Raw genomic sequence first — 27,823 nt, forward strand, 5'->3', positions numbered from 1 at the left:
AGAGAACTGTAAATTTTGATAAGGGTGTTTCAAAATCAAACACTATTTGGTTTAAATTTAGTAGCTGCTGGTTTACTTCTGGGATTGCTTTAGGACAGCTGGGAAAAACTCTAAGATAAACATGAAATTGAAATTTTATGTTTGAAAACCAATTCTGTGCAGAAACAGTTTTTTAAAGTGTTAATGAACATTCATTTTATTAATGGTCCCCAGCTGGAAGTTACAACTTCATTTTCCAGAAAGAAAAATGACTTTTAAATGTTTCATGTGTCAAAGGACGAGATGAAAAACATCACCTTCCTGAAACAAATCAAGGCAATTAGTTTATCAGGTATTGTATGTTTATTTGTAGGCTTCTTTACAAGACCTGTAAAATCTGAATATTTCAAAGATTTCCTCTGAAGTAAGCAGTCTTATCCATGAAGCTTATGATTTTATAAAAGGGAACAAAAAGGCACTAAACTTTTGCTGCAACTGCTTGGGAAACTTCTTGCATGACAAATTTAACTCAACTAAAGCCCTGAAGTGCTGACCAATATTCCATATTTGAAGAGAGAATTAAAAAAACCACATGCAACTAGAAGATTATAAGTTCTTTATTAAAATATTTTGTGTTGTAAAGTCATGTCTGTTCTATCTCCTGTTTCCTGAATAAGCACAATTGGCTATTTTTGGACTAGGTTGTTCCTTTTGGTACCTCTTGATAAAGGCACATGCCTGTTAAATTTAGTAAAGTTTGTTACTGATATTTATTTAAAAACACAGGATTATTGTGCTATTTGAGGTTAATGGTTCCTTTACCCAGTCTACAGCAGGCAGGATCAGATGCTTCAGAGCAAGATATTAAAAATGTAGAAATTGTCAAATACAGATTAACCATTCCAGACAGGAAGTTTTTCTAATGTTACTCACACTCTGTCACTTGGCAGACGAGTTTCAAATTTTGGGTGGGAAGAAAGTTCTCCCCTAGTTTTGTCTGTCTGCTTTTCCTTCCCAAGCATGCTGGCTGGACAAAAGCATAATTACTCTGTTCTGAGATTAGCTCTTTCCATCTAATTTCCATCCAACCCAAAGTGCGTATTTGCTATGTTCTGCATTCCTAATCTGTATTGTATCATTAAGGTGTATATTGAAACTCAGCGGTCAGTAGTGTGTTGAGTCTGTTATGCACAGTGCATCCCTTTGGAGAAACACATAACATATTCAGTTACCAGAGTTAAAGTAATGCAGTGCCCTTCCCACCGCCATGTCTGCATCTCCAGGTGTGCACAAATGCTTGCAGTACTTGTGGTCAGTGGTTGTTTTTTTCTTGGTCGGGGTATGCTGGGGGAGGGAGAGGTTGTGTCTGATTTTTGGTTTTGCCAAATATAATCACAGTCTAAAACATGCTCACACTGATGAAGGTAGTTTCATACTGAAGCAAGTCAGTTTCCTAAGATATCTTCTTCCACTGTAAGGTGCACCTAGCCAAAATGATACCTCTGCTTTTAAAGACTTCTCATAACTGACTTATATCTGAACATCTGCAGTACCAATATTCCCAATCTAATTTTTATATATATATAGTGATGAATGTTATCTGTTTTTTGTGCTTATTATATATTTATTTTCTTTTAAAGGATGATTTTGAGGTGAAATCTGAGGAGCGTGCCAGTGTCATCCAACAACTTGAGCAAACTATTGAGGATCTAAGGACCAAAATTGCCGAACTAGAGAAACAGTTCCCTGCTGCAGATGTACAGACTGCTGGGAGGGAGCAGGAGAATGAGCACATGCATGCAATCTGTGGGGAACTCAGCAGTGTGACTCTTCAAACGAACACAGAGGAGACTGTACCTAGAACTGTGTCACAAGCAAGATCTGTGCAAACATCACCAACAGAGGATTATTTAATACACACAATGCCTTCAGCCAATGCACTGCCACAGCCACTCCCATCACCTCACTTAGAAGGGGGCAAAAGTGAAAGGCCAACTCAGAAATTGCCAGCTCTAGAACTACAGCCCACGTTTTGTTCTGAAATCTCCTTAATTCTGTCGCCGAAGCTAATCTCGGTGCCACTGGATGCAAGCCAATCAGTACAGAGTATGCCGCAATCACCTCTTCTAGGACCCAAAGTTAATTTGTCCCTTGCATTTGAAGGAGAGGCCGAAATGCCAGATTCTCATCAGCTTCTAAGTACTGTAGATGTGACTTGTAGTGAACATGCTCCTTCTTTGCCCCTGGAGCCCACATGTAGCATTCCCCCATCACTGCCAGCCAATGAACCAGCTGCTCCCCTGTCTGGAGCACATGGCCCTTCCATTTCCACTCCCATGTCCATGGCAGGAATACCACCCCTACCACCCCTGCCTGGCTCAGGACTTCCTCCTTCCACTGGCTCAGCAGTGCCATGCCTGGACCACTCTTTGTCGGGCATGCCACCACCCCCTCCTCCTCCACCTTTGCCAAGTGGGGAGATACCAATGCTGCCTCCAGCCCCTCCTTTCCCATGTGCTGCAGTACCACCACCACCTCTACCACCACCTTTGCCGGGGGTAGGAGTTCCACCCCTTCTGCCCAGTTGGGGCATCCCGCCTCCCCCTCCACCACCGCCTTTACCTGGTGACATCCCTCCCCCACCTCCTCCTCTGCCTGGCCTGGGAATGCCACCCCCACCCCCAGCACCACCTCTGCCTGGAGCAGGAGTGCCACCACCTCCCTCACCTCTGCTGGGAGCGGGCATCCCGGCCCCGCCTCCACCACCACCTCTGCCTGGCGCAGGTGTCCCCCCTCCACCACCACCTCTGCCTGGCGTTGGTGTCCCCCCTCCACCTCCACCACCACCTCTGCCTGGCGCTGGTGTCCCCCTTCCACCTCCACCACCACCTCTGCCTGGCGCTGGTGTCCCCCCTCCACCACCACCTCTGCCTGGCGTTGGTGTCCCCCCTCCACCTCCACCACCACCTCTGCCTGGCGCTGGTGTCCCTCCTCCACCTCCACCACCACCTCTGCCTGGCGTTGGTGTCCCCCCTCCACCTCCACCACCACCTCTGCCTGGCGTTGGTGTCCCCCCTCCACCTCCACCACCACCTCTGCCTGGTGCTGGTGTCCCCCCTCCACCTCCACCACCACCTCTGCCTGGTGCTGGTGTCCCCCCTCCACCTCCACCACCACCTCTGCCTGGCGCCGGTGTCCCCCCTCCACCACCACCTCTGCCTGGCGCTGGTGTCCCCCCTCCACCACCACCTCTGCCTGGGTTGGGGATGCCACCTCCAGCCCCACCACCTTTGCCTGGAGAAGCACCACCCCTTCCAGCACCAGCTCAGGGCAGCACCTACCCAGCAGTCCCACAGGTCTGTGGGTTTCTTCCTCCTCCATTACCATCTGGATTATTTGCAATGGGGATGAATCAGGAGAAAGGGAGCAGGAAACATGTAATAGAGCCTTCTCGGCCAATGAAGCCTCTTTACTGGACAAGAATTCAGCTCCACAGTAAAAGGTAAGTCATAGGGTTATGAAGAGAGTGGTGTTTTCACTTTATGGCTGTCCTGATTGTGTCAGATGTTATGAGCAAAAGTCTATTTACTGCTAGGCAGGTCTTTGAGACAGCCTTATTGCAAACAGGATTTTATTTATAGTTGGATATGTAAATGGGGTGCCCATTTCACTTAAAACAGAGGAACTCTGACTAAAGTTATTTGCACATGAAAGCTCTTTGAGGGTAATGTTTTCGGCTGTCCTTTGGGGTTAGGTACTGTGCATTGATCAGAGGTCTGGGGCCACTAAGTGTTGTGCGAGGTGGATTTTCAAATGTCATGTTTGTGCTTCCCCTTAAGTCTCAAGATAGTGTTGGTCTCTCTGGAGCAGCTTGCAAGTTTCGGTATTGTCTTCCTTCTAGAGGAATGTATGCTGAATGAATTTTATCCTGCTCTTTCCTTTCTCCAGTGACCTAGAAATCTTTTTCTTTCACCTTGTATACTCAGCAGGCAGATTCAAACTGCAATTTATTTGCATGGCAGCATAAAGCTATTGCGGTAGCCCTAACTTTGATATGACCTTGATATACTTGGTTTTGGTTGTTGTGCTTTTTGTTTGTGTGTAAAATATCATTCTTGGTCATGAAATTTCCTTTTTCTTTCCTCTATGTCTCAGAGTGCTGATTGTAAAACCCTTCTGCTGTTATTTAATGATTAATTTCTTCTTTCTTTTCAAGTTCTTCCCACTGTCACACAAGTGGTCTGCAGATAACTGTCTATTTCTACTTCTCTTTGTGTCCACGTCTGTATGTTTTATAGCCTATATACAGCCTATTTATATTCCTATGTATGTAAAGGGTGTGACTATAAATGAGCCTGACCATTACTGTGTGTGAACTGAGACAAACAGATGTATGGGGGAGAATCAACAGTGTATCTTACCAGAATGCTGCTAGTACAATTAGGCAACTACTTTTAAATTGCTGCTATTTTATTTTCTTCATTCCTCCATTTATGACCTTATTTAGTTTGACGTTGCCCTACATAGGTCTTTTGCTTAACTTTAGAGATTCTAGTGCTTCACTTGTGTGGGAAAAAATTGAAGAGCCTTCCATAGATTATCATGAGTTTGAAGAACTGTTTTCTAAAACAGCTGTTAAAGAGAGGAAGAAACCCATTTCGGACACCATTACAAAAACAAAGACTAAACAAGTGAGTACTCATTTAATTTCAGATCCTTTCTAGGCTGTTTTTTACATAAACACAGATTTTTGCGTGCATCTGAGATGAATTTTGCCTGGTGTGAAATTGTTACCGTATATGTATATACACACAATACAGAAATATAAGAAAAGGAGAGAATATAGGATGGATTTCAAAGCTGTATGTGTTAAAGACTGAAGATTTCTTTTTTAATAAATTATTTTTCAAGTGTGTGTTTTCTTCAAAATATCTTTGCTTTATCCACTTAAAAATTAACAAAAATAAAACTAAAATAATTAGATGCATATATGAAATTGACAGCATATGTTCAATGAGAGGTATATAAATTATTCTGATTAATTTTATAAATTAAATAATGAGTTGCATATGAATTACCATGATTTCAGAGAAAAATTGTGTTTAAGAATTTAAGTCCTAATGTTACACCAGTCATAACAGTTGTAAGTTTGCGTTGTGTTTTTATATATGGTGAATATGAAGTTTATGCATACAAAAAATGACAGGCATACTTGGAAAAATCCAACATTAGTCAAACTGGTTTCTTGAAATAGAGTGGTGTATAATAAAATGAAATTAGGAATCATCTTCTAAATATAGAAGTTTAAACCCTGGGGTAAGAGAACTGAATCTGAATATTTATGTGACTAGAGAGCTGGTAACTTCTTGGTATCTGTGTAAAAATTGAATTGTGGTGGTATGATAATTAATTTGCAATTAAACTTTCAGACTATAGAGGAGATTGTTCTTACGTAGAATCCTAAACACCAGTTATAAATCCTTGTTTTATCTTCTGTTCATTCCTGTGCTCAATTCAAGACTAGCCTGTTCTTTCTGTCATCTTTTAACATACGTTAACGCTATACAGGATTGTTTTGCCACACTGGATGTACAGTAAGACTCTTCAGAATCCCCATGCAGTAAACCTTATCTCTGGGTATGACCTCTCCAACTAGTAGTTGTGGAGGTCTTTCCCCCACAGACACACTTTGGTCAGCAATAGAAATGTGTGGGCACTCTTTACCGTGCTGGCAACGTGCTGCAGGCAACAGAACTGGTAGTGAAGTTAGGATGATCATCCCAAGGTGTTGGATAAAACCATTATCTGGATGGATGTGAAAGATAGTTCAGTCCTGTGACTGCTCGTCACGTACCTGTGGGCTGCACTAGGCTGTACTAACTGGAATGGGGGGAAATGTAGAGGTCCTGCTGCTACCTTACTGTCCTGCAATAAGTCTCTAAAGTGAGGGCACCTTTCTCTTCTTCCCTCCTTCTAGACAAAGCCTCTTTTAATGGTTATTCTTAACTAAATTAGCATGAAATCACTATAAGTAGAGAAAGGAGTGCAAAGGTATACCTGCTGCTTTGTCTATGAACTGTTGGCCAACTCACATTTCATGAGGTTTGGTGATGCAAATCTCTAAACAGAGTACAAACGATGACTGTTTAGTTCTGTAATGTAAACAATGGTTAAAGACAGACAGCAATTATGAATAAACATTAGATGTGGATTTCAGTACTAAGAGTATTTATATTTCTTGCAATGCCAAAAAGTTAGATATGTTGTCAATAAATAAATGTAGATAAAACTAAATGACAATGATTGATTGTTCTTAACTTCTTTGGAAAGAACAACTTGTTTATGACAAAAATTTCCACACACAGAAGTTTAAGGCAATCTAAGTAGGTGCTGTCATCTAGAATGAACATTCCTGTGGGCCACCTAAACTGACAGGAGATAATCCCCCGTGTGTTTCTCTTCCTCTGGTGATCAAACAAATGTACTGCTCTCCAAAAGAGAGAGAAATTTCCTCATGGAGAAGTCTGATTTGTTGAAATGTAGTATTCTGGGGGTAAAAGATCAACCAAATAGATGATCGCAGGCATTCATTAGAACTATGACTGGAGCGATCTTTTATTGCAGATGTCAAAGTTAAATGTTCATGTGTGCAAATCCATCTTGGGATTTTCATAGTATTGATATGAGACAACTTAACTAGAACAACTTCACAAATATATTCTATGTATGCCCTCTCAGCAGTTTGGAATGTAGGCTTCATTTTTTAAATTCTCTTCATTTATACCACAGTAAACACTTGGATAATGAAGTCCATCCATGTTTAGCAGAAGAAACAGTTATTTGGAGAAAGCATGGCTGTAATTCCACAAGTATGTTTTTATAGGAAGAACCAAGTGCTGTTTAAGTGGTTACTGACTTACATGGCTCCTATGATAGTTACGGGTGTTGTAAAGATCTTACAAATGGTGTTTCTGTAGTGATTTTTACAGGGTCATGTTATGCAAAGCAGATGTGTTCTGTCACCTGTTGAGCTACAAAGGAGCGTTGTACAGAACAGAACCAGGACCCGCAAAGTTCTGCTGCTTTCCAGAAACGCTCTAGTCTGGCAATTAGTTTTCCTCCTTGCATTGATGTGCGGGTGTGCTGAGTGGATGTATTGCTTCAATGGATTTGATATACAGATATACAGATATATAAAATGCTAGATACACTGGAAATAGTAGTCAGGAAAAAATGCCTAGATAACTTCTGAATGCACAAAATATTTGGTACACTAAACATCTGATTTTAATACAGCAAAGGTTTTACTGTAAGCTGAAATAAAAATATATTTGCAGAGGAGGTCACATGAGGGGGGGCAGAGTTCTAGCTAATCTGAAGAAATATTTTATAGTTTGGGGATGTTTTAGTGGGTGAAAGATTAATTGTTTTGGAGTATGCTGCTGTTCTGCACACAGAGCTTTTTATGCTATATGCCATAGAGTATATCATGTGTTTGCTTGTTTATGTATATAGATATGCATGTATAATTATTTCTAAATGGTGACCCCTTTTAAAGTGTTAAAAATATCTGTAGTGTTGTGGGTTGTTTTGGGTTTTTTTGAGTTAATGATTGAGTTAATTTCACCGTACCCAAGTATTGGTTCTAATTGTTTTTTTCCTTGGCATGATCTTCTGCAAATAACTTAATACAATACAAATCAATCAGTATTAAATCTAACACTGAATAAAGGCCACATTAAAATCCATTCCAGAACTTTAAAGAAAGAGGAAAAAATGAAGTGTTGATATTTATTTCTGAATGTAGCTGATTTTATTCTTACCGTGTCTCATTTGGTGCTATGGCAAAAGCTGTGATCTGTTTTGCTCTGTTGATACATATATGTCAAATTCTCAGCCGCTGTAAATGTGTGCAGGCTCACTCAATTAGAACGGCTACTAAATCTTCAAAGAAAGTCCTTTATGGGCTATATTGTAGGTTGGGCTGCCCTTGCTACCTATTAAAGAGGTCTGGCTTTCATTATAAGTCCCTGTTGTTATAACTTTGCCAAAATTTAGCTCTTTAGGCTGCAAGTTTTGTTGGGTTGGGGTTTTTCCCCCCCCCCCCACATTGGGTGTCTGCTTCATTTTGCCAGTGCGAAGAAAGAAAACAAAGTCTGGTTTTGCTCATGTCCACATAGTTTCATAGACTTGAAATATGGAAAAATTTTATCAGATACGTCTTGCTAGTTGTGTAAAGGGTTTGTTAAACTTTACCACTGTACAGGCTGTATCTCTGTTCCTGTTGCTCAGGAGAGACTTCAGGTGTAATTCTGAAGATTTTTTCCTAACTTTGTACTGGCAGGTTGAAAAACAGGGGCAAGAGGAGAGAGGCAAAGGAAGATTAAGATGAGTAACTGGGGAGGGAGTGAAGAACTGAGAAGATCCAACAGGTGGAAATGTAGAGCATACTAGGTCTGGTTCCGTGTCACCTCTTATTCTGTCTAAAGTGATTTCTTTCAAAAACTTGTGAGCATAGAGTATTCTTGAGCTGGTTGATCCTTTCAGCAAATAGTGGATCTCATCAAACCTATGGGTTTGTTGTTTTTTTTTTTTCACCAAGAGGTGAAAACTCACTCTTGGAATGTCTTGTTCAGCCATGCCATGTAGTTACAATACTAGTTTTGGTTATGTGGCTGGATGATATTTTTCATAGGAACCCTAGCTAGCATGGACTATGTGGAACAACCACAGATCATAATGATTACTTAGGAAATGAAGCCGTTACCTGAATAAAAAATGCTTTTATCGGTTGTTGCAGCACTTAAAAAACATGTAATTTGTGAAGTAGGAAGGAAAAGGATTGAGGCCACATACTCAAGAATGACAGTAAATGCAGTACTGAAAGTGTACTTACATGGTGTACATTGGCTAGTGTGCACTGAATGGGTTCAGTGGAAAAATGATACATAATCAGAAAATCTTGATATCACTGTCAGCATAATTAAGTATACAGAAGGGGCTGAACTGACTTGCATAGATTGCTTTCCTAACTTTTGAACAGTAATCTCAGAAGCCTCACTGATAATCCTTTAACTGTATTTTTGGAAAAATAATATGCATCTAGCTGCAATGAACCTTTTGATGTAGACCATATGTTTATAATCTATCATGTAAATGAAATAAAAATGTTAAAGACATTCTCATATGGAAAGTCCACTATTAATCTATTGGCATTAAGTTTTTAATCTCCCCAGAAAATAAATAATAGGTTACTAAAGTTTCATTCTGTTTCAAAAGCCTTAGATGCAAACAAGATGTATCAATAAAACTGTTTAGTTAATGATTTCAGCATTTTTGAACTTTTAAGTAGAACAGAAAGAAACTGTAGTAATAGAATACCCCTAGAAATAAAATGCCACATAAAATAAGTATAAATTGGTAAATAAGGTAAATTTCATATTGAGATAATAGATAAAAATTTATTCATGTTTATTCATTAACACAGAATGGCATAAAGGAAAAAATAATTTTCTGAAAAGGAATGGTTATTTCCTCTGCAAGCAGTGGAGGCACTGTCTTAAGGAGCTTTTTGTATCTACACTTATTGATCTATTACCTGTGTTAATAGCACAACCATTTGCTGTGATTTTGTGTACTCTCTGGAGATACAGTTGGGATTCTGCTGCCCCCACAGAGAGGAATTTCAGAGGACTTGACTGATGCATCATTTTTATTTATACAAACAAATAATAATGTCAGGAAGTTATTAATGAAAATAATTATCACACTTACTTGGCTTGTAAGAATACCTTCTTTTATGAGAAGCTGTATGAATGTGATCTCTATTTTTTACTTCTCATTCTCTTCTTTGTATGGCTTGTTGCATGTTTTGTTGTTTTATGTTTTGTAACTGTAGATACAAAGTTCTCTTGTTTCAAACACATTTTTATCTGTGCCCTTCTCTATATCAAATATAGCTACTTGTTCAGGCTTCCCAGGTTGATGTCCTCTATTAATCACATGCATTTTGCATTCTCGTTTCCTTCTTGCTTTCTTTTCTTTGGATCATGTGTTTGCAAGGTTAAAAACAACCAAATGAGCTTGGCAACTGGTAATCTTGCAATATGTTTTGCAAGAGTCTGCAAAAAATGTGTACGATTGCATGCCTAATTTGAGTACACAATGACAATGTCGTTCATAAAAGTTGGGCTGATCACCTGTAAAAATTACCTGCCGAGTGCATTGCAGACCGTGCCTGAAAACTCTGGCTTTTATACAGAGTTTCTAAGGCAATTTTAGCTTTTTGGGGTTTGTTTTTTTCAAAGAGTTTATATTGTAGCATCTAGACGTGTTTGCATTGCTTACCCAGAGAGACATTTTTACAGTAACAAACATGAGATCTAAAAATACAGAAACTAAACTTTAGGTACCCTTGTCCTTTAGCTGATGAAAGAAGGAATAACTATAGTTGTGGTACGTAACAATGAGTTTTAGGTATGGAAAAATAAAATCCTTGTGACCTATTTTTAAACAAAAGACTTTAAACTTTGCTATATATTTCCACCCCCTACTCCAGGCCTTAAAATTAGAATATTTTTATTTTTTTAATAAGAGGCATTTTAGTATTGTTCAGCGTCCTATTGAGGAACACAATACTTTTCTAACTTTTTATTGTATATCTGAATCTGAGCAATCTAAGTATTTTTTTTGTCTGATGTCATAAGTGAGGAATATGAACTGGGGTAGCAATCTCTTAGTAAAAGATTATATCTGCGGTAATAGTTCTATGATATTCATTTTAAACAATACTATTTTAGTGATAAAACAGTGTAAAAGGGCATGAACTGTTTCTCATCAGTATCATTAAAAGCTTTATTTATGAAAGCACAGTAGGGTATTAGATAAAATGAATGAAAAGTAAATATTATGTTTAATCTTTACCCTCAAGCATAAAGTAACAGCATCCACGAGCTGGCAGACACGGCTTCTTGGCTGCACTAATTTGTATAACATGTCAACAACTTGCATCTAGAAATACCCAAGGTTTCAGTATTCTCTTTGTCATGTATCTCCCTATAGATTATGAGAATCTTCAGTGGGGGAAGTAACCAGTTAGTTTGCAGGGGGGATTCTAAGCTTGATTAGGGTAGGAGACAGAGAGGTGCTCAAAATTACACTTCATGATTGATGTTCTGTGGTAAAAGCTGAGTTCAGTTAAATCATTATATGCCATCCGCACAGATATGCTGTTAGACAGCCAGGACTGAGTGTTTGTTTTGGGAGTTCGGTTTTCTTTTTATAAGGATTAAGTAGATCTCCTATTGTGCCAACACCCTTATTACTTGAAGTAGTCCCTATTTCCCCTCTCACATTTGCCATTATTTGCCAGAAGTCACTTTTGGATTTACCTTTCAAAAAAACAAAACAAAAAACACACACAAAATCCACCACTAATACGAGCATAATATTATTCTATCTGTAAGAAGACAAGGATGTGAAAGATGATAGGTCCAGTTCTGCAATTACCAATTTTACATTTGGAATATGCTTGAATCCACAGAAAAGATTGTTGTCACAACACCTAGTGAGAAGATGACAACACTACTGCCCTGATCCTGACTCTTAACATCTTGTTTGGAACTTTAGGGTTTCTGCATCCCCTCTGCAACAGTTGCAAGTTATAGGCCTTTCTACAGTGAAGTTTTCTGCATGTGACTTTTTGTAATGTACAGTAATCTTTCTTAACCGGTGAAAGCCTTGGGATAATTTTGCTTAATTCTGAAGGTCAGAATCGGAGAGCAAGATTCATTGCAAAATTCCATGCATTAACTAAATATTATTCTGGGGAAAGGGAATCTTCATATTTTTCCTTCAGGGTTCTCATCAAACATGTGTCTTCCATTACTTTCCACTAAATATCTCTTTTGACTGTTTTTGCTTGTGTTAAACAATCAGGAACAAATTTGGCATGTAGTTTGTTTACTGCTTAACAATGAGGACCACTCAACAATTAGAAAGTTTGTCCTAGACTTCAGGCTGCAGATAATATCTCTAGCTTCCTTTTTATTATTTTTTTTTTTAGATTTGTTTAAAGCAGAGTTCCAGAATCCAAACTGAAAAGGAGCTGTGTATTGTGTCTGAGGCTTTAGATCTTGTAGAGATTGGGTTTATCAACCTTTTGTCATTCCGCCTTGAAATGGCGTCACTCGTCTGTAGCCTGTAGGCCCAGACTATGCAGCTGATTTATTTTATTGTTTTATTTTTAAATGTGGGAATTGCTTTAGGGACTTATGCTAATATTCATATTTTCTGAATTAGTGTTGTATTGTTACAGACATTCTATTGGAGGAAACTATAGTATTCATGCAATGGACTGAAATGCATAATAAAGATTAGTATAAAAGTTGACAGAAACCATACATTTTAAATAAAATCAGACAAAACTGGTAGCTGCTACATAAAAACACTTTATCCGTTCCTGTTCTGCACTCATTCACCTGATAGTCGTGCTCTTTGTTACTCTTTCAACGTTGTGGTCCAGAATTTTGGCAGCAAAGACAACTTATTTTTCATGGGGACAGTGCTTTTTTACCCCCTCTGATCACTGGCAAAATGTGACTCCCCTGTCCATCAGCTCACTTGCAGAAAAAGCTTCTTTTTCCTTCTTTTAGGCAGATTCCTTTCAGAGGACAGGACTTGAAGGGATTTTCTAGGTCACTAAGTCTAGTTCTATAGCATTCATGGGAATTACACACCCTAAGAAATCATGTTTTAAGCTGCAGCATAACCACGTAGTTAACTTATTTGGTTCTTTTTTCTCAAGTGTTGGTCCCCTTGCTGTATTTGTAGACCTGATCTCAGTAGCTCTGTGAGCTTCAAATTGCTAATGGGTGGTAGAAACAGCAATTTCACAATTTGAAGGGAATGTAGTAGTATATGGGTGCTGACACCACTAAAAGTAGGAGAATCCCAAGAACAGACTCCAGCTTATCTTTGCTCTGTGGGCCTTCAAGAGAGAACAGTGTAGTTTTCTTCTTTTGGGAAGGTCAAGTTGTGAACCCTTCCTTGGTCCTAGCTACATTCGCAGCTTAATGCAGTAGTAACATTGTTTTGGGGAAGATAATTTAACAAAGCTATTTTACTCTCTGTTTTCTTCTATTGTTTTGTCGTACTCTTTGCCAACATAGTAGCCTGCATCAGTTCCATTTCTACTACATTTTTCCAGAATATGAGTGACAAGAAAGGTACACATTTACTCCAGATGAGCTCTTTCTGCTTCATGTGACTATTATTATTTGTTTATATGACTTTTGGAATGGGTTTGCATTCATTCTTAATTCACTTTTTTTTTTTTCTCAGCTTTGGGATAGTTTTGTTGTTCAAAATAAAGACAACAAAAGACTCCCTCCATATGTTGATGACAGCAGAAAGCCTAAGTTATTCTATTATTGTGAGATGTTTCAGACTTGAGCAAAAGCAATAATGGTGGAGGCTGGAATCAACAGTTTCCCCAACATCTTCCGTACCAAATTAAGTCTTGTCAGCATTGTTGGAGTGAACAGCTTTAAGTTTTTGAACTTTGTTATGTAACATACTGCATTGTTTCTTTGTGTTGCTCTGACTTTTCTGGAAATATGGGTTGGTGGCAACACCAGTCAAAGAGTTTCTGCTCTTTCATTTTGTAACTGGTTTGGTTTTTCTTTTTGTTTTTCTTCTGATAGAATGCAAGGTACTTGTTTGGTTGCTACTAGAGATGTATGTTGTAATGTAGTTGTTAGAAAGGCTTGATCCATGCCTTGCTACCCACGATCTATTTTATTTTGTAAACCTTTTGTAGCTGCAAAGAAATAAATAGATAATTTCTTTTTGCAACAAGAAAATCTCATATTATTTGTCTCATATCTGATGATATCAGATATCTCATCATCAAAATCTCATATTACTGTCTGACAGCTTTATGTCAGGTCCAGGCTTAAATGACATTTATATTCCATTTAAAAACCACGTAGAGTGATTATAACCTATTAGAAGAAGAGTGCAGGGTATTCTAATTATGTTTTTCTGAATTATATTGTTTTCCCTTTTGAATTCAGAAAACCTAACTATCACATTCTATTTCAGTCCATTTGACTTCAATTTTAAATTGTTAATATATTACATGGACTAGACAATTGCATAGGAATTTCTTGCTAATTTCTGATGGATGACATCAATAGCTATGCCTTGAATTTAGGTCCTTAACCTTGTGAAATGATAGTTATGACATACTTGGATTTTAATGTTAAACTTTTTCAGTTCACTAGCAGGTTGTTGTATTTTCACTTCACTGTAGCTAGTTAGGAATCTATGAGGAAAGGAGTATGAAATACCTTCTTAACTGATGGTTATGAAAGTTTAAGGGAGGAAAAAAATATAATAAAACAACTGGACAGCCAACCATATCCTCAGAAAACCTATACTGCAAGCACTGTGAGTTTCTCAAGTTTCCTTTCCTAAGCAGTCCCAGTGCCAGAGTTCTGGGTCAGGCTTTTACTTCTCTTCAGCTACTCCTCAAACATCAACATACAAACCTGTGTCTGAAAACTTAAGTGAATCAAAGTTGGCCACAGGGCAAACATCTTGTGGGTACCTTTATGTTTATTTAAGACATGGATTGGTTCACGGCATTCTTTACTCTTCCTAAATTAATTCTACTTTTTCTTATTTCATTTATACAAATTAATTTGTAAATAATTTTGCCAGTGGGGCTGTGAATGATACAGCACCTTGGTGCTAAGATGTGAACTGTGTTACTAAATAAATTTGTATATACTTCCTGACTGCAACGTAAAAAGAACTTGAACTTACAGTTCTAATTATCTGGCTTTTCTTCTTTCTTCTAAGTGATTTACAAAGCTTTTCTACTGTGTGTTTAATACAGTGTAAAACTCAGCAACCTGACTAGATTTAATATTAACCTCTTTCATCTACATAACGGTTGTAGCCCTGCATTGAAAAATACTTCATCTAGAATCACGTCATTTACAGATAAGGGTCCTTTCCTGGCACTACTTGCTTCTCATACCAATGATATAAAATTTACAGTAAGTTGAATTCAAACATCTTAGAGCCCTGTGGAAGACAGTCTGTGAATTACTTCTTGTCTTTATGCTTGCAAAGCAAATACGTATGACAGTGTATTTTAGTGGCTAATTTTAACCCCCGAAAGCAAGATGTTTTGATGGCTTGATTTTATTGTTTTGGGTTTATTTTAAAAACAAAAAAGCTTTGAGACCTTATATATTCCCTAAAAGTGATCAAAGAAAATCCCAATATGTACATGGTTATTTTGCTTTTTAAATAAAATGCATATTGGCACCTACTACGTCAAACATTCAAATAAAATACAAATTCTCACAGTTTTAGCTTACATCAAAGATGGAAATCATTGTGTGGTTTTGGAAGCCAAAGCAATTCCAAGATAGACGCAGTTGGAATTTTTTTTTTATGTGACAGCTTGTTTCTTCCACTTAGTAACATCAGTGTGAATTTGGGAGTGTGCATCTTAATGAAAGAAGAAGTCTAGAGGAACTTTATAGTGACTCTTTTAGCATTAAGATTCAACTAGGTGACATAGTTACACTTGTGATGAATTTATGTAGCAGAAGCAAACTTAGAATATAATAAAATTACTCAGTTTTAGATGAGCATATAGACTACAAGGTACTACTTCTTGAATTTGTCATTAGCAATGCAAAGTATCTGGTGCGTTTTCCTGCAGATTAATACTAATAGTTGGGTTTCTTTTGGCAGGTTGTCAAGTTGTTAAGTAACAAAAGATCTCAAGCTGTTGGAATATTAATGTCTAGCCTTCATTTAGACATGAGGGACATTCAGCATGGTAAGTGAAATAAGTGTTGTTGATTCTAGCTTGGATCACTTCATTAATAAGCTAGAAATGCTAATTATTTCTATCTTTTGATATGTAAAATTAATAAGAGGTGCTTTTTAACGCTCTAGTTCTCTGAAAATAACTTGTTCTGGCATTTTTTTCCCCTTTCTAGTAACATATTCCCTTGTTCTGTAAGGAAAATAAAACTGTTTGTTTGCGGAATTGCCATCAGATACCAAAGTTGCATAAAATATAGACACTTTGACTTTGGTATTTCTGAGGAAGAAAGTGTGATGTGTTGTTTATTTTAATTCAGATAGTGTCAGGACATATCCAGAAAAGTGAATTATAACATCTAATTCATTTGCTATATAAAACATTTCCTATATTTAGGTTAGCACAAATGGTGCAATTCTTCTCGGAGACTGTAATACTTTTCACATTTATGCTAAGAGACAGTAGTACAAGAAGGTGAAAAGTGGAATTGCATTTGTATTCAGAGCATCCCTTATGTTTCACAAAGGCTTTGGATAGATTTGAAGCAGATTGAACTGCCCTGTGAAGTGCCAACCTATCTATTAAATAAATGTGGTTTCAAGTATAACACAGACTTCATAAATCACGAAAACATCTTGTGAACTTTCTAGGCTACGTATTTACAGCCATGCATTCAGCTTACTATGATTTGCTTATTTTGTGAAATTATTCATAAATGGAACAAATTTCAGAGCACTCTGTCAGCTAGTGAGTAATTCTTAATCACAGTTTTAAGCTTTTATTAAATTGTTTTGATGGTTACTAGACTTCCTCAAGCTGAAGCATTTAAGATGGTAGTCATAGAGCAAGGCGCCAGTACTGGCGCCAAGAAGTACTTGGTATTTCCAAAGCTGGCAGATGTAGTTCAGTTAAGTCATAGAGCAAAATCTGAAAACAATGATATGGTCCTTTCCTTCAGTCAAATATTCAACTTGGTTTCAGTTAATAATGAGAACCTTATGAATAAAGGAGTCCGCCTAACATCTGTGTCTGTGGTAAAACCAACACAAGTTCATTGAAAATTTGCTTGCTTAACATGCAACACTAACAATAACATGGCATGAATGTCATTAGTTGAAGGGGTCAAACAATATTATGCTTAACCTTTATCCTATTACAATATTAAGCACACATGATTGTCTAAGGGCTGTGTGCAGATTTTGTATATTCTTCTTTCAATAGTTTTCTAAAACCAAAAGTCTTTGCAAAAGGGAATTTAGTACTGCTCTTATTCCCTTGCTGTGCAGAAGTGATTGAAGAAACACGAGAGAGGGGAAATTGTAGAAATGGTTGGAAGATCCTGGTGTTGAAAATGTTTTGGTTTTTAAGAACATAAAATAGGCATGGAGGAAAAGGGGTGAGGAGCAGGAAAGAAATTTGCATGGTGGGGGCAAGAGGAGACATCTCACCAAGAAGTATTTGTGGCATCAGTCACTCCATGCGGAGTTCTGAGAGTGATCTAACCATGAAGCCCATGGAGAAATTATAACATCAGAAGCCCAAGTATTTATCTTCACCTTTCTGTATGCACCTTTTTTACTTGCTTGTTAAAAAGGGGTTTAGGTATTTTTGAGTTTTATAGATTACTGGTTTATCTGCTGCAATTTGAATATACTAATGAGAAGGTACTATCAAAACCTAAAATAATGTTAAAGAATGCCTGCATTAGCAAAATAGGCAATTGATGTATTCGCATATTTATACATTAAGATTTAAGATGTTGACAATAACTGCAGCAAAAAATGTGATCAGCTTTCTTTGTACCCTGCCCCAGGATTTTAGTGGTGGTCTTGAATTTTTGCCATGTTTCATGTGCAGGAACATGTACATATACCCATATCTCAGTACAACTCAAGCAAAGGTTTTTTTGTAAATTTGAAAGGCAGTGAAATGAAACTTTTTTTTTCCCCACTCTGACAATCTGTGGTACTAGGCAACTTTCTTTATAGACTTTCTTGTAAATGTTCCTTATATGACATATAAAGCGTATCTGTGGGATGCAGTGTTCATGCAAATTGCAAAGAATTGTAATTTATTTTTTATTTCTTTTTTTTTTACTGGCCATAGAAAAGCACCCAAAGAGAGAAACTTTCAATGCAGTGTGGTATTCAGTCTATTTCTTTGTTTGCATGCTATTGTGTTTTATTTTTTTAATAGTTTAGACAAATTTTGAAGTGTTACAGGAACAGAAAGGAAAACAATTGCACTGGGTATTAATTCACCAAAGAAATTTAGGATTTCAAGTTTTAATTCATATTGTGTTTAACTGAAAAGCTTAAAATAACTTGAAACCTGGGAAACTGTTGTATTTAACGTCTTGCAATTTTTTTTTATTTTTTTTTTTGGTTGGGATTTTTTGGTGTACTTTTGTTTGTTTTTTAAGACACAAACCAATGGTGGAATATTGTCTGAAAGAAACAATCCTTGGTGAAAGATTGTTTTGGAAACTTGAAAATTAGAATCCTTCATGATATTTTATCAAATAATCTTGGGCACCTAGCTACTTTTTCATGCATGTGTGATCAAATGGCACTTAATGGAAGATCTCAGAATATTGTAATATATGCTAAATGGCTTTCTTTGATGATGATGATAATCCTTGGTAAGTATCTGCTTGTAGAATTGCATTTATCTGCTCCCAGCTTTGAAATAAGTTTACTAAGACAAACTGCCAAACCCTGCTTCCTTTAAAAAGATTTTTACAGTGGGGAAGGAGTGGTTGTGATAGGCAGAACACATTGGTACTGAACTCTAGTACATCTTTCTAGCAGTGCTTTAAAGGAGGGTAGGTTGATTTTTGTTGTTGTTATGGGTTGGTTTGTTTTTTTTCTCTTTTTTAGTAAATTCTAATTGCTAACAGAACTACCAGCTATTTTACAGAGTCTAGGCTAGAACTTTAAGAAATTTCGGCTTCTTGATTTGCAGTGCCATTTCTCTATGTTATTAGTACAAAAATAAGTCCTCTTCTCATGGTTTCACACAAAGTTTTACTGATGCCTGTTTTTTACAATCTATCAACTATGCAAAGCACTTTATCCAGGCATTTTGCTTGCTTTTTTATTTTCACTGTACCGCAAATACCCTTTATCCAGTATTATGTTCCCACTGGAAATGTAGCTGTATTTGGCTGCATGATACAGTCAAGGCTTGAGAAATGCCAAACAAGCACTTCTTACATATTTTTCCTTTATAGCTGAGATTTTTTTCCTAGAGAAAAGAATTCTGTTTTAACATTAGTCTTTTGGGGTTTTTTTCTTAACATTTCAGAGATGCAATGCGTACTTAAATTAGAGATCCAACAAGATTCCAGTTAGCTACATATGATGATCTATGACGAATACCCTATACGTTAATATACAATTGCATGTTAAGCCTGGGTCTATGTTTAGGGGCCATGTCTCTTAAATAAGATATCTCTTTTTAATAACGTTGTCTGTCATCACATGAAATATAACAACTGTTTGAAATTGTAACTATGTTGGAGAGAATATGGTTGTCAGTGCCTTCCCCAATCCCCTTCCTCATAAAGATGCAATCTCTTGTCTGCTATGTTCAAGCTTTTATGGCTGTTAACAACTGCAGTAAGAATAGCAAAAAAATCTGTGTGTATGGAAAAACAAAAAGAAAAAAATAAACTGAAGATGTAAGGCAGAAGAAAAGCAAATTTTCTATTTCATGCAGATAAATATTACATCTATTACTCATTCAGATTTAGATCTAGTATTTATTTCCAAAATGGAAAATAATATTTTGTTCACCAAAATCATCTTAGTCTAAACGTGTCTTGTAAATGTTGAACATAGAAGTCTGGCAAAAAAAAAAAGCATGTGCATTTCTCTGTCTTCTGAAGTTGTCTGTAATCTTACCCCATTCAGTAAGTTTCTCTTAGCAAGTTTTATCATTTCAGGCACTGTTACTTCTGGCATGGCTGCAATACTCCTATATTTCTCTAAGGTTTTGCATAGCACCTTGTGGTTGTCCTAGCTCTGTTGGAAGTAGTTTGGACATTTCTGCTTCTGAATTTTGGACTAGCTTTCTTATGTCCTCATTTAATAAGTCATTCTCACACACCCCTTTCTGAGACACTGCTAATCTACAGAATTTGGTAGATCTACCTGTCCTATTCACATAATTGAAAAAAAAAAAAAAAACCAAAACCAAAAAGAAACAAAAAAAAACCCCACCACCAAAACAAAATGCCAACATATGAAAGACCAAGGATCTTTTTATTACAGCTCTCAACTCATTGTTGGTCAGTGATACTAGGAAAGGAGGTTGTATAAAAGGATGTAACAAGAAAAATAGTTATGGAAATGGCAGGCAGATTCACCTACCAGCTGATAAAGCCCAACCTTTTAATCTGGATTTGAGATTATTTTACTGAGTTGTATTTGTGGCAGAGCTTGCTCTGCTAGCAGAAGTACAGCTTTGAATAACAGATATATCTTCTGCCTTGAATTCAAGACAGATGTCCAGGAAGTGAACATACTTTAAATGCTAGTAAGCAAAATAAATATTTATTCTTTAGTATTTGACTATCAGTAGCAAAGGAACATCAGAAAATCTTGGTTTTGTTTTCTTACTTGACTGTTCACACTGACATAAAATATGAGCTAGGAGAGACTTAGCCAAAGGTTAACTAAATTATTTCACTGGAGTAGGAGGATAAAATGTGTCTTACACTGCATTATTTAAATGTTCTCTGCAGGATTTTTTCACAAATTGAAGTATCACATAGTCTCAGTGGTCATAGTCTAAGAGATGCTCTAAATGGAAAGCAATCAGGAAAGAATGACTCAACATCTGGAAAATAAGACTCATTATTAGTTTACCTTATGGAAGGTCCAGAGGTGATCTAAGCATTATTTATCCTAATAACAACGCATGTGTATAGCATAATCATTTGAAACTCATAATACCGAAATATTTGTCAAGAATGGATATGTTCCCCAAAGACATTTTACTATTTAAACAAGTTACGGGGACAAAACAATACGTGATTGGACCAAGTTCTTTGGATGTTGTTATACTGTAAGGTAAACCAGCTGCCCAAAATTATTTCTGTCCATTTAAGTTATGAAAAAAACCCTGGATGTAAGAAGATATATAGAACTTTTTTTCTGCCAGGTGGCAAGTCTGTATTTCTTTATTAAAGAAACGATCCATAAAGTGATTGTGCAGTCAGTGCGGGTTACTTGCAAAGTTTGAAACTTTACCTGTTAGTTCTGCTTTATTAATTGAGAACTGAAATTCTTTGAACGTATTTTCTTAATCAAGTATTGTGGATTCAGACACCTAAAAACTTAAAATATTATGGTTTAAGCTTCCCTTCTTGATAGCCTTTCCAACAGGTGTTCAGATTCTTCTGAGACACCACCAAGGAAAGATTTGTTGATTTAGAATTTGTCTTGTGAACTAACACTTCCTCAAAACTTCATATCGTAATCCTCAGTCTTATTCTTCTATTTCTTCTTAGCTTTGTGCTACCATATTTATTACAGTATGCCTGCTGTTAGATTGCAAGCTTACACATTTTATTTGCTTATAATCACTTTACAACCTCCTATTGTGAAATTATTGGGAAGGGAAACAATGGAATACGTAAAATTACTTTTACAAAAGACAGACTAGAGTTAAATTTGAGTGCCACACATACATATTGCTGCAAATGTATCTATTGCTTTGATGCTGTTAGTAAGCCCACAGTGTTCTGTATTGAGAAGACCAAAGTGATACCGGAGCCTTTATCTGGCCACCCTGGTCAGAGACGGCTTGTGAGAAAAGACAAAGGTCCTGGAGACAGGTGGGGTTTCTAATGGATGTGGCGTATACCTGTGACCTGTGGGTGAAGGCCCTGAAAGCCAGGCCTGACTGTTGAAGGCATCCCTTGAGTCCTCTTTCTATCCTCTGAAGCTTTTCTGAGGCTTAGCTCAGTCACCAGAGGCCAATAAAGCAATAGCAGCAGTTGTTAAGGAAAAAATACAACCTCGGTTATCGTGTTCTTTAAGTATGCATGCAGCATGTCAAGATAATGAAGGACAGAAATATTCATATCAACAAGAAAGGAACTGAATGTTTTATGTGCCACATTCTCTTGGAATTTACAGCTAAAAATGAATGTACAGAATTAAGCTAGTTTTCTATAATGCAGAATACATTTTGAAGAAGTTAGTTTCTTCAAATAAGGAAAATCATATTGAGTGTTTTCACAATATTTGAATCAGCAGAGACTAATTACTGCCACATTGGATAGTTTGGATAATTAAAGATTTTTGTTGTTGTTAAGAACATACGAATGTAATTTAATAGAGAAGTTTTGTAAGAAACTGTAGCTGCATTGTTTGTCTGTTGTTTCAGTTGAAACAGTTTATTTTTTTTCTTGGAAGTCTGATTAACTTTGAAACTTGGAGAGAAAAGTTTCAGGAAAGTTCTGTTCTCCCAAAAGAGAGAAAAGCAGTACTGTTATTTCCCATTTATGTACCGTGTAGTCGCTCATAAGAGGGATGATTACAAAATTCTAAACATAAAAGCAACAAAAACGTATGCTATTAGCATTAGTACTGCACAAAAATGGGGGGAGAGACCACCTGGTCTCCTTTCCGTAGCAGAAATATTTTACAGTGGTCATACTTTTATACACTCCTGAACTACATAGACATTTTATCATTATGAAAATTGAGAAGGGCTGATTAATTTTCTAAGACCTTTCAATAACGAAAAAATGTGTGACTGCATTAAGTTGAAAGGTTTAGAAGAAAAGGATGTTTGTCACAACAATCCATTTATGATTTGTTCATGCGTTTGTTAGATCTGAAAACATTTAATACATTTGTACACAGAAAAAATATGTACAAAAAATTAACGCCACATGTATATAGCTGTTAAAATTTTAATTTAGATGTAAGGTAGTTAAAATGAGGATTTAGTAAAACTTGCAAGATGAATCCCTTTTTTCTCTCCTTTTTTATCTTCAGTGTACCTTTTTTTTACTATATTTTTCTTATTTTTCCTCTTTTAAGGAAACAAAACTATATGATACATTTGATCAAATAGAGATCTGTCATTCTTAGTACCTGATCTCCTGTGTGGCTAACAAGGAAAAAAAAAAATTAAAAAAATGAGTGACACTGACAGCTCATTATGTAATTTTTATAGCTCTCTATTTTATCTTTTTGCAGTAGTCATCTTTCTCCAAATTGAAAAGGTTGTTTGGAATGACTTTCATACGTGTTGTCTGTTCTTCTGAGTTTTTCTTGTCACCAGTCTACAATCCACAGTTCTCTTTTTTTCTCTTTGGAAATGAGGTGACTAGCTCTGTATGCCATTTTCAAGATTTATGTGTGCCATATGCCTGTGCCATATGCCTATGCCATGGTATCGTATCATCCCCTATTCCAGGCTCCATTTTTTTCCTGTATTGTTACTGACATTCTATTTGCCCTTTAACTGTGGCTAATTATTTAGTTTATGTTTTCAGAGAACTATGAAAAAAATCTCAGTGTCTTTTGGGGGGCAGTAGTTGCTAATTTTGTATCCAACACAGTGTTTTTACAGTTTGAGTTCATTCTTTTTTTTTTTTTTTTTTTCCCCAATCTACTTTGCATGTATTGACAGTGAATGTTTAAGAGATCCTTTTGTAAATGTTTGTGGTCAACTTTAAAGTGGCTAGCTTTTGTTATCTGCCAACGTCACCACCTCACATTCGTTAGACAGCACAGGAACCTGCAAAGGTCCAAGTAAGGCTCCACTGCTACAACTCCACACTTTGAAAACTGATCATTTATTTTTGTAATTGATTTCCTTTTTTTTTTTTTTTTTTAAGCAGTTTTTATTTTTAATCAGAGTAGACCTTTCCTCTTATCTCACAACAGCATGATTTTTTTTCTGAAGACTTAGGTAAAGATTGACAGGAACCTTTTGCAAATCCAGTATCAGTCTGATCACTCTTACCTGTGCCTTTGTTGACTCCACCAAAGTACTATTTCATTTGATACTTGTGTCTACTACAAAATGACAGGCTACCTCTCTTTCTCATTATGTTGGTTTATCTATACATTCTTTAAAAGACCTGTTATTCCATATAGCACATAGATATTTTCCAGGCACAGAAGTCAGACTGACTGGTTTGTAGTTTCCAGCATCACCTTGGGAATCCTTTTAAAATTTGCATTAGTATGTTCTGAAACTTGTCTCAATTTGAGACGGTGCCCAAAATGTATCACTCGAGAAGTATAGAACTTGTCTGAGAACCTTTCTGACTTTTTCTGTGGTTGTGAGTCCTAACACAAACACTCTGTTTAACTTTTTCTGTTTCTCTTTCTTTTGTGCTCTTTTCACAGCCAGATTATTGGTATGTCCAACTGTTTCCTGTCAGGCTTCATATGTCTGATGTGTGTATTTGACAAGTTGGGTTTAGACCTTTTTGTTCTTGTCCAATTTCTACTGAACTTACAAGACTCTTTGCTTTTCTATTTCCTTTGGCCAATTTCCACTTTTTGAAGAGTATGTTTTATTTACAGGTATTCTCTGTGCTCTTATGTTTAATCATGTATATGGGTTTGAGGAGTAGGAATATTGGGGATATGAAAAGACCAGTGGGAAAAAAAGGTTGATGGTTTATATATTTTTTTTTTTTCTCTGAACCTTTAATGTAGCGTCTGTAAACTTCCTTCTCAGCTCCAAGCTTTCTTTTAACTGACTTCTCATTTTAATGTAATTTCTCCTTGTAAAGTCTAATTTTATGGTGTTATTTTAAAAAAATCTTTTTTCCCCTGTCCTACAAAGAAATTTCTTTTAAGACTGCTACTGTGTCTTCAAACTGTTTTGTACGCTTTGCAGAAGTAAATCAAGGGTTGCTTCTCCTCTTTTGGTATTTCTGCCTAGTTGCTTTGAGTAATAATTGTAATATCCTAAAATTTAAACTCTGCAAGATGTCTTGAAAATATACTTAACAGATTAAACTACCTGCTATTATGTTTTCCATGTTGCCTATTATCTTAAAGTTTTTACATTTAGAAGTCATTATTAATGTGCTTGATGAGTGATCTGTAGTAAGGTAAAATACTGGGTTTTTTTTCTATTTAGCCATGAACTCCCTCAGCAGGGATCTGTTACAATTGATTGCTTTGTCTTAACTGACTCATGCTTCCTTCTGTATTCCTTGTCACTCTTCTGCAATAACTAATTATGGCACCATATACAACCTTATATTATTAGTGTCACACTGGTTATTGTCCTTCTGTTACATTTGGAACAGCCATTAAATCCGTCAATAAATATAAATTTCCCCATTGCGAATGTTAGATATACCTGGAAACTGTATGGAAACGCACCATATACGCAGCCTGCACTTTATCTATTGAGCTCTGCTTATCGGGGTCATTTTGCCGACTGATCTCCCTCCGTTCATACCCGGAGGTTTATACCCCTCCATCCCCGCCGTGTGCGGGGCCGCGCCAGCCCCTCCCGCACACCTCTCCCGCCACGCACGCGCCGGGTCCCCGCTCCCGGCAGCAGGGGGCAACAGCGGCCCGTGCTGCCGCCGCCCGCGGGGAGCTCGGCGCCCCCGCCCCGGGAGACGCCGGCCCGGCTGGCGGCAGAGCGGAGCCCGCCGCGCTGGTTGCGTCGGGCGGGCGGGGTGCTCCACCTCCGTGGCTTTGCCCCGCTTTCCAGCTCTGACTGAGGCGCTGCTTCTCGGCGTGCTTCTCACCCAGTGACAGCCACCTTGAAAAAGTAGTTCTGAGTGTAAGGAAGAGAAAGGATGATGCAAAGATGGGAGAGTGATTTGTTTGCTGTATCCGTCCATCATCCATGGTAGGGTATAGGAACCGGTGTGGGCGAAATTATGGTTAGATGTTAGAAAATCCTTTTCTACTGCAAAAATTGTGGAACATTTAATCTGAGAGCATGCTGTTTCCCATGCTTGGAGCCATTGTGTCAGTGTTCCTGTACCTGTCGCTTTATGAGGTTTCTCCTATTTTTTTCTCTTTTTTTCTCTTGTTCTGTGGTGATCCCTGGATGTTGAAAGATCTGTTATTTCTGTTGTTTTGCTGTTCCACAGGAAATCTCCTCATGCAGTATGTATTAGACGCTATTTCAGTGTAACATGCTTTCTGATTTTAGAGAAGCTGCGGTTGCTTTAGCTGCCTTGATACAAAATATAGGTCAGTGGCATTGAACTGAAGCAATATAGACTGTCTCTTGTAATCTTAAAGTCCGCAGTAAGCCGAATCCAGTCATGATACTGAAATAAATACACATAGGTGATTCCAAGTAATATTTCTTATTTGTTTTCTTAAAATGTATATATTTTGGTTTTCCACATATCCAGCATTTGGTTTTGTTGCAATCCCAGCCCTTATTTCCTTCAATTATTAATACCAGCTTTTGAGAAACACTTTGGAGCATGAAAAAAGATGGAACTTAAACCATAAACACACATCCTTCTGCCCTCAGTTATCACAGTATTGTGATTTGAATTAATAAATATGTCATCTGTCATCTACCTAGCCAAAAATCTTCTTGCCTTATTTTCATAATCCCACCACTCTTAGAACATGGGCTAAATATCACAAGATCATTACATCATATTCTTAGCATCTGTAGCTCTTTAATACTGTAACTTCAGAATATTTGATGAAAGACTTAACATACGTTAGTATGATGAAATCCCTGGTGTTTATCCATACTTCAGATTCAGCAGGCATGTAGGATATCGAGCTACATCTAAACTGCTCTCCACTGTGCCAAAAAAAAATTTAAATTTATTTGGAGAAGAAATTGAGAATATGTAATTTTATTTCAGTGAGATACTGCCATCTGACAGAGAGAAAAGGAAATTTGCTTTTGAAAGGAAACCTCTCAAATGTTTTGTGTTTGTAATTCTTGAGAAAGAAAATCTGTATTTTGACTTGTGATTGCAACAGTGGACTGTACCTCCCTTATACATAAATAGGGACTTGCTTTGTTTTATTTCTGAATCCCTGTAACTAGCTCTACTGCTATGGATACTGATATCATCATACACAACTGGCTAGCTTGAACCATAACCAAGGAAAGCTTGTTTCTGACTGACCGTGTATGTCTTCATGGCTGAAAGAACTTCGAATACTTTCTGTTGTAGATCATCAAAAGGTAGCTACATTCCATGTAGTCTGTGTAAATTTATTTAGGCTTGCTGACACTAGAGAAGACTAGTAGAGAACTTCAGAGGGACACAGCAAAGGGCAAACACACAGTTCAATCCCAGATTTTTAGAAAGAGCATTCTAAGCATTTAGTCTGGCTGCTAAATAAGGCAAGTCATGTAATATTGTCTTATAATTTCTGCCTTAAGCTATTAGTCTATATAAATACGAACATTTTAGCAGTATAAATGATCTTGAGTTCCAGCTGAAATTCTGACCCTTCAACCTTTTGCTTTCTTTGAAGTCACTGATAGTTTTGCCATTTATTTTGGTGAGTCTAGGATTTCATACAAATACTTTAAGTGATGAAGTCAATGTATCCCATGAAACATTGTTCAAAAGGTTCATTGCACTCACTTTTAACACTCAAAATATTCTTTGTGTAGTGAGTTTGCCAGATTAATTTACAGACATCCTTCATTCTTTCCTATGTTTGGTCTGTGAAATTACAGAGCCACCTATTTTCAGATATCGTCTCATGCAGGTATGCGTAAGAACTGTAATCAGGTTGCCTCTTAACTTTTTTTCTGTATAAGCTAAATAGATCAAGCAATTAAACAGAAAGACAAGTTCTTGAGGTTATTCTGCTATTTTCTTTGTTGGTCTCTTTCATATTCCACCAGCTACAGCTCTAGTCCAAAAATTGTTTTGACTCTTCTAGTCTGTCCTTGCGAGACAAGGAGTCTCACATTAGTTATTGATCATGATTACTAAGAGTGTAATCAAGACAGTTCTTTGGGTAAGTCGAGTCTGCTCAAGAAAGAGCAGCT

General features: G+C 37.1%; 1 protein-coding gene across 1 annotated transcript in view; it reads left to right on the plus strand.

Moving 5' to 3' along the window:
- FMN2 (formin 2) overlaps positions 1-27,823 on the plus strand; it is a 164,026-nt gene that overhangs the window by 56,030 nt on the left and 80,173 nt on the right. Inside the window, exons 5-9 of the mRNA XM_074161579.1 lie at positions 1,620-2,196; positions 2,290-2,317; positions 2,453-3,481; positions 4,526-4,670; positions 15,754-15,841. Of these exons, the coding sequence (XP_074017680.1) occupies positions 1,620-2,196; positions 2,290-2,317; positions 2,453-3,481; positions 4,526-4,670; positions 15,754-15,841 (1,867 nt within the window). The remainder of the gene's footprint in view (positions 1-1,619; positions 2,197-2,289; positions 2,318-2,452; positions 3,482-4,525; positions 4,671-15,753; positions 15,842-27,823) is intronic.

This window comes from Numenius arquata, chromosome 2, assembly GCF_964106895.1.
Source record: "Numenius arquata chromosome 2, bNumArq3.hap1.1, whole genome shotgun sequence".
Lineage (NCBI taxonomy): Eukaryota > Metazoa > Chordata > Aves > Charadriiformes > Scolopacidae > Numenius > Numenius arquata.